The 7,945-nt window shown below is 39.8% G+C and overlaps 1 protein-coding gene across 1 annotated transcript; it reads left to right on the top strand.

Annotated features, from left to right (window-relative positions):
- Positions 1 to 4,871: 4,871 nt before the first annotated feature.
- LOC131073128 (protein transport protein SEC13 homolog B) lies at positions 4,872 to 6,848 on the top strand. The gene is made up of 2 exons (XM_058009513.2): positions 4,872 to 5,463; positions 6,124 to 6,848. Exons 1-2 carry the CDS (start codon positions 4,987 to 4,989, stop codon positions 6,574 to 6,576), a joined length of 930 nt encoding a protein of 309 aa, XP_057865496.1. The 5' UTR covers positions 4,872 to 4,986; the 3' UTR covers positions 6,577 to 6,848.
- The last annotated feature ends 1,097 nt before the right edge of the window (positions 6,849 to 7,945 follow it).

Below are 7,945 nucleotides of genomic sequence, written 5' to 3'. Positions count from 1 at the left end.
TACAACCCTGACTTACATCAAGTTCTCCCTTTCTAGTGCAAGGCAGAGTTATAACCCTGACTTGCACCAAGTCTGCCCATTCTAGTGTAGATCAGGGCCGTAACCCCAACCTACACTAAGTCCTCTCAAAATGGTGCATGTCGAGGCCGTAACCCCGACCTACACCGAGGCCTTACCCAACAGTGTATATCAAGGCTATAAACCCGATCTACATCAAGTCTCCCTATAACGGTGTATGTTGGGGTTATACCCCAACCGACACCATTTTCCTTTTGCATTTTTTTCCAAGTGCTAAGAGTTGGTGCGAATCAGGGTTGTAACCCTGACTTGCACCATGATTCTTTCTTAGGTGTAAATCAGGGTTATAACTCCGCTTCACACCAAAGATAGTTTCTTTCCTTTGTTTTTTTGCATAAGTGCATTTCAAACTTGTAAGTTTGATATGCACCTATATGATTGTTGACCCTTCCCAAATGCAAATTGGACTTATAAGTCGGAAATGCACTTCATGAACCACATCTTTGGTCTTTTTTGTCCAACTCTAGGAATTCTTCAAATCCATTTCTGCAACTCCACTCCAGATACTAGATTCAACACATTGGGACCGGATGACTGTGAAATACAAGCCACCTTGAGACAATATGAAGGTTTTTTGAAGAAAAATAGAGATAATGATGAACAAGACGAGGCTCCAAAAGTCATTTTTATGCATCTCTAGCCTAGTGTCATTTTGTAATCTCAATTGACACCTCAACTATCATTTTGTATTCAATTTTTTGCATCCAGAACTTGCACATGTCCTAAGTCAAATCGAACACTACCTTTGACTTGGTCACAAATTAGTTGCAACTTTCCTAGATTCATGTTGCACCTCTCCTCTATATATGAGGATTTTCATTGTAATAAGGATCTTTGAGGATCTATCTTCCTTGATCTTTTTGGATCTAGAATCTTTAATCTATATGCCAAAACTCTGCCGAAGTGAAGAGAAAAAGTGAAAATTTGTATTCCTATTATGATTTGACAAACTTGATGAAATAACAAGAAATCTTTGGCATCCAAACTTTGTGTTGGATTCATTTGTGGTTTATGGTGAGAGAGTGTTCTTATGTCATTTTCATTATAAATTCTTATTTTGCTCAAGTAAAGGTGTGGTTGAGAAGATATTGTTAAAGAGTAGAGGCAATTGTTGGTTTGTGGACTTTGTGCCATATTTCAGCTCTTGTTAATAGAATTAGGAATTGGTGAATGTGATATCATTGTGAAGACTTTGTGCTTCATACTGATATTTTCAAGTTAAAGTTAGCTGAAATATATTAACGTAACACTTTGAAGACTTTGTGCTTTATTGTGTCATCTTGGAAAAGGAAATCATAACTTGAGGACTTTAAGCTTCATATTATCATTTTAGAAAAATATTATCGAAAGTGTAATTAGGTGTCAGAATGAAGACTTTGTGCTTTACTTTGATTTTATTATTTAACACATTGGGTTACAGTAGTATTTGTTAAAAGGTTGATATGACAACAATGAGTTTTAAGATTTTGAGCTTAAGCACTCTTTCCAGTCTCGCAGAAGCAACAAAGGACTTTGTGCCTTTATAGAAACTTTGCTTCTTTCCTTATCCATATTGTATCATTCTTGCTTTCTAAGTTAATTTGTAACAGTGAAATTGTAAGAACTATTGCCGCTCTATATTGTAAATTATTTCCTGAAAAAAGAGGAAAAGAATAACATCTATTTTGAAAAACGAGGATAGGATGATGTACCATCGAAATTAGATTAGAAGTTGAAACTTGTATCTTATTTTAGAGAGGTAGAGTGCTGAATCACAAGGGGAGCCTTCCCTTAGAAGTTAGGAGAGATTTAATCTCATTTTGCTATGGTTGAAACCACAATTTTGTAACCTCTCCTAGTTTGCAAAATTTTCAACCAACACGTCCCAAGCAAGTTGGCTTCATCAAGTCTCACTTTATCCTTGACAACATAATTGTTGTCTAGGAGGGTATGGAATGGGCTAGGAAGTTGAAGAAAAATGTTATTTTGTTAATATTGACTTTGCCAAAGCCTAATCGAGTGGCCCTTTATCCTTGCCATGCTTTAGGTGCTTGGCTTTGGATCTCATTTTATCCAGTCTGTCAACATGCTCTTCGATGATGCTTCTGCGTGCATCACCATTAAAGGTCGCCAATCCTCTATTTTTGGCCTTCATAGATCCATTTGCTAGAGTTTCCCTTGGCTCCCTCTTCATATGTTCTAGCAAAATAAGGTTTGGGTATCTTTTAGCCAATGCTATTCGACAGGAAGAGTCAGAGGGATTGCCCTACCCGATTCCCTTTCACAGCTTGTCAATGGCTCTTTTTTTACTCTTATTGAGGATGAGCAAAATGTGTGAGAGGCTTTCCACTACTTTGATACCTTTTGTCTGGCCTCTAGGTATGTTATCCAATGGTATAAAACCTCAAACTATTGACAATCCTTTCTTCTAGATCCCTCATGGATTCTCCAATTTAGCTAAAAGTGGATTGGTTGTGGAGAAATATTCAGATTCCTAAGCATCCCCTTTGCTTTTCAGGAGTTTCCAATGGATCTTTGGAATACAGTTCTAACTAGAATTGAGAAAAACTTCTCACCTTGGATCACCAAGCTGTTTTCGCTTACAGGGAAATTTCAAATTTTCTCTAAGATCCTTGCCGCCACTCATGTGTATTACTCATCGTGCTGGGCTCCTTCAAAAGCCTCTTACCAAAAACTGGAAAAGCTCTTGTGAGACTTCTTATGGGCTTCTTTGGCCTCTCACACTAGCTTTCATAGAGTGTCCTGAGAGTTTTGTTGTCTCCTGAGAGACTTAGGTGGGCTCGGGTTGCTCTCCACCTAGAAGCAAGGTCTTGCTCTTTGTGCTAAATGGGTCATATGTATGGTTTCTATCACGGAGGCCTGTACGGTTCTTCTTAGGCATTGTATTTCTTCAAGACATCCAGTGAAGCACCCTTATTGGAAGGGGATAAGATTTCAAACCCTTATGGTTATGAAAGAGGTCATTCAAATTGAAGGCACTTTTGTTGCCAAAAGTATCTAGCATGCCTGGGAAGTTGTTAAGCCCTGACTTTGTTGGAACGGTTTTGGTTTTAGAGATGGGCTCTCTTTCAATCAACATAACATATGGTGGTCTCCTCTCATGTAGTTTCAAGGGATTTCTTTGGCCAGAGTCCTTGGGGTTCGTGCCATGCACTTTCATAGGTGTGGCATTTGTACCCCTCAGGATCTCTCTTTTTGGGTCACTATGAACATTCGCTCTCGGGAAGATATGTAAGCTCAGTATCAACTCATCTAACCAAATTGATAGATGTTTTATTTGGTTGTGTTGGCTCTGCCTTTGAATATGCTACACAAGTTAGGTATTCACTCAATGAAACCTTGGTGGAAGGACTGGCAATGGTAACCCATGACTGCTTTTTACAATTACAAGCCTCGCCTAGGTTACCGTTGGCTCTCTGCATCTTCCCATGGTGTCAATTATAAACCGACATTGGCATCTCTAGTCTTCTCCAAGCACATGGAGACGAAGATTCATTTTGATTTGGTCTATTATTATTGAACCCAAGCTTGCCCATTTTACCTAGTGCATTCTTTTCCAAGGCTTGCCTTTGGGCGCTCACCTAAAACATTTGGGTATTCTTGACCCATTTTGTCCCTTCTGTGGGCAACCTAAATCTTTCATACACCTATTTTAGTTTTGTATCTATGCACTCAAGCCTTTTGGAGTTGGATTCATGATTTTTTTCGGTCTTTCAATCCCGCAGCTTTTTCTTGGCATATGGCCCTTCTAGGGGACCCCCCTAGCTTCCCCGTTAAATTCTCTCAAATTTGGCATGCTTTTAGGGTGGAGATTCTTTTTGCTCTTTTGAAAGACAAAAATGCTGTTATTTTTTCTCACAACTCTTTTGATGTTAAGGTCTCACTTTATGATAAAGCATGTATCTCTAACAATGTTTTGCTCTAGATTAAAGTGCAAACATATAAGGTTGATCTGGAAGTGGCCTACCTCTAGTAACTTCTAGAGCATTGGGATAATGCTCCTTGTATGTTTGCTAGAGTGCCTCCTAACACCTCGACTTCTTAGGATCGGTCTCCTGCCCGCGGTCACCGACATGGTTGAAGCTCCTCCGCTCATCATTCCTAGACCCCGCGATCACAAACTCATCGCCACTCTGATGATGGCTGAGATTTCAACAGGTGGCGCTCCTCCTCCCTTGTCCGCGAGCATTTTACCGTCAGTTGGGGTTGGGGTGGTGTGGCTTCGCCAACTGGAGGTGCCAATGGTTGGCCTATTTCTGGAGGGGACAATGGTTAGCCCAGTTTGGCCAAGCTATTCTTGCGCCTTGATCTAGCCATCTCTCCACCTCGCAAAGATGAAGACAAGGAGGAAGTTGTTGTGTGATGAGAGTTGGTCCCTCCTGGATGACAATCTTGGCCTCGTTGATGTATGGGGACCCAAGGAGGACAAAGATCCCCCTTTGCAACCCTCGGCCACTGCTTTAGCTGCTTAGCGACTTTTATTGTTGTTATTGTTATTTTGTCTCTGGACTTTGCCCGTGCTCTCTAGATTCTTCGAGTTATGCCCGTATGAATTTTGAGGGGTGATCTTGTATCCCCCTATCTTTTTTGTGAATAATGTACTTTAATCTATAATTAATGCAAATTGTTGCTATTCATAAAAAAAAAATATAGTAATAAAAGAAAGAATTTTAATTCAAAATATAATTATTCTTAATTAATCAAAATATATAAATGATGAATATAGGAATTTCATTATTACATTTATATAAACCAAAAAAAAACTGTTAAAATACTCTTAGCGTTGGAGATTGAAAATCACTCCTCGGTTTTTGTCGAAGGACGAGAAACAAACACTTTTTTTTTAACATTTCCATCTATATGCGAAGCCTTCACTGTATATTTTCACATTAGATCGAGGGAGGCAACATGGCTTCAGCAGTAAAGCAAACGGGAGGTCAGCGGGTCGAATCCGGGCACCAAGATGTGGTTCACGACATCGCAATTGACTACTATGGGAAGCGCATGGCCACCTGCTCTTCAGATCGAAGCATCAAACTCTTTGGTCTCAGCGGCTCCGATTCCCCGACACCACTCGCCACTCTCTCCGGTCACCAAGGCCCCGTCTGGCAGGTCGCCTGGGCGCATCCTAAGTTCGGATCTTTGCTCGCCTCCTGCTCATATGACCGCCGTGTAATCGTCTGGCGCGAGGGCGGACCGCAGGGGAACGAGTGGTTGCAGTTTCAAGTCTTCGCCGAGCACAATGCCTCCGTCAATTCTATTTCCTGGGCGCCACACGAGCTGGGCCTCTGCCTCGCCTGTGGTTCTTCTGACGGATCCATAACGGTTTTTACGGGGCGGGAAGACGGACAATGGGACAAAACCAAGATAGATCAAGCTCACCAGGTCAGTTTTTTTCCCTTCAATTGGTGAATTCTCCTTGCTTCTGTCAATTTTTTTGTCAATGTTGATCTTTCAGAATGTTAGGGTTTATATGGTTTGTACAAAAAATTTGTCTATTTCCTTCGGGGAAAAGAAACGGGGGCAAATTTTCATTTTCGAACGGTACATATTTCAGTTTTTGATTTGTGCAGTGCATAGGTTTAAATCTTCTCCAATTCAATAAGCATCAGGACAAAATTTCCATTGATTGCAGAAATTCTAAGCTTTTATTGTCCGTGATTACCTTATTCAGTGACAAAAATTCAAATTGTGAGATAGTTTCCAAATTGACTTTCGGGTCCTACTTCTTGATTCTACGGGGATGATGTTTGAAAGATTACAAGATTAAATGTTGTGAGATGAAATTCCAGATTGCAATTGCGCATTACAACATTTCGAGTCTCATTAATGAGTTCGTCATCAGTAAAAAACCCATGTCATTGATGTTTTTTTCCCAATAATTCAATTGAAGTACTCAATTGGTGAAAAACAGCCACTATTACATGATTTTTTTGTTTTTTGGAAACTTGCTTTGTGCAATTAATTATTTTTATTTTTGTTTGGCCAATAGTTTTATGAATATATTCAATTGGTGAATAGCCACTAAAATTTTCTCAACACCAGGTTGGTGTCACTGCAGTTTCATGGGCGCCTGCCTTGTCTCCTGGATCTACGGTAGGGCAGCCCACAGATCCCGTCCAGAAGCTGGTCTCTGGTGGCTGTGACAACACGGCTAAGGTGTGGAAATTTTACAATGGTTCCTGGAAACTGGATTGCTTTCCTGCTTTGCAAATGCATACAGATTGGGTGCGGGATGTGGCATGGGCGCCCAATTTAGGGCTTCCCAAAAGCACTATTGCGAGCTGTTCCCAGGATGGAACTGTGGTCATATGGACTCAGGGGAAGGAGGGAGACAAATGGGAGGGTAGGGTTTTAAATGACTTTAAGACCTCTGTGTGGAGGGTCAGCTGGTCATTAACTGGAAACATATTGGCGGTTGCTGATGGAAATAACAATGTGACACTCTGGAAGGAAGCGGTGGATGGGGAGTGGAATCAGGTCACCACAATACAGTAACTGAATGTGGGCTTCTTGATTTTGTTGTGATTTTCTCTCTTTTATTTAGATTGTGTATTAATCTGAGATCTCTTTCATAGTAGGTTGGATTGACAATTTTTTATTGAAGGACTGTTTTTCATCCTAGCAGAAATTCCTTGGAATAGGCTGGGAGTTTCATTAATTTGGCAGATTTTTTTTTTCCGTAACATCTCTCAATCGATTTATATATGTATAGAAGTCTGGAATATGGCAGTAGTTTCTCGATTATGAAAAATAGATTTTTTTCTGCATTCTTTCACTCGTGTGAGTTTTTGCTTTCTTACTAATTGGTAAACAATCTGAATTTGATGTATGGAAAATTTGGATCAATCTACTTTCAGTTGTTCTGCGGAAAACTTGAATTACAATTCACTATTGTTTAGAATTTCGGTCTCAGCCTCCCAATGTGATGTTTTTTTCTTGTCAAATTTAAACTGGAGGCACCATATTTTTTGGCTAGAAAAGTTGTTTTATATTATATGACATCATAAACTGGCCTTTGCTCACAAATTGCAGCATATACAGCATTCGAGACATTCTTATTGACATATAAATCACCACCACAACATGTACTCAATACAAGAGCACATCAGATTGTACATCAAAGTATTTGCAGAATTATCAAATTATGCTTGAGCGTTGGCTTAAAGTCCTCACATTACATTTTTCAGATGAAAATGCTAGCAAATAATTCAAGGTTATGATACCAGAACTATTTAACAGCTTCCCAAATGCCAGAGTCCACATGAATAAACAACCCCATTGATAACAGCTTCGAAAGATCAAGTAGCTTCTATGCCAGTAGAGACTCATCTCTTTGATCTTCCTGCAGGTGTGTGCCTTGAGGTGAGCCACGATATACTATATAGAAATTTTAAGGGAGAACTGTAGTTAAAAGAAACATATTTCTTGATGTTTCAGGGCTGAATATCCCGTCTTTGGGTTCAATCCAATGCCTATTTAGATATAGCATATCCTTTTGCCAGGTACATGGAGGTGATTGAATTAGAATTTTGAAATTTGCAGGTTGAAAACTATATATCTATAGCAATGGGACCTAGTAGACATAGTTCTGAGACTCAGAGTTTCAACGTAAGCTATTAATGTTTATAATGTTGTAATGACTCATATACAAGGTGGTAGGGAAACGTATCTGTCTTCAATCCCCTGGGATGCATCTCAGAAACTGGTTTCCCACATCATGGAAAGGTATGTAGAATGTCCCCAGTTGCAGGAAATGTCCTGTCTGCATTTCCTGTTTGGAAAACCTTAAACTGTAGGCTTCCCTTCCCCTAGAAAGAAAAGTAAAACTTAAAAACGAAAGAAAAGGTCTTTCAACACATTGTGG

The sequence above is a fragment of the Cryptomeria japonica genome, chromosome 5, assembly GCF_030272615.1.
Source record: "Cryptomeria japonica chromosome 5, Sugi_1.0, whole genome shotgun sequence".
NCBI classification, from domain to species: Eukaryota; Viridiplantae; Streptophyta; class Pinopsida; order Cupressales; family Cupressaceae; genus Cryptomeria; species Cryptomeria japonica.
The sequence above is the reverse complement of the archived record's forward strand: the minus strand, read 5'-3'. Positions and strand labels throughout refer to the sequence as shown.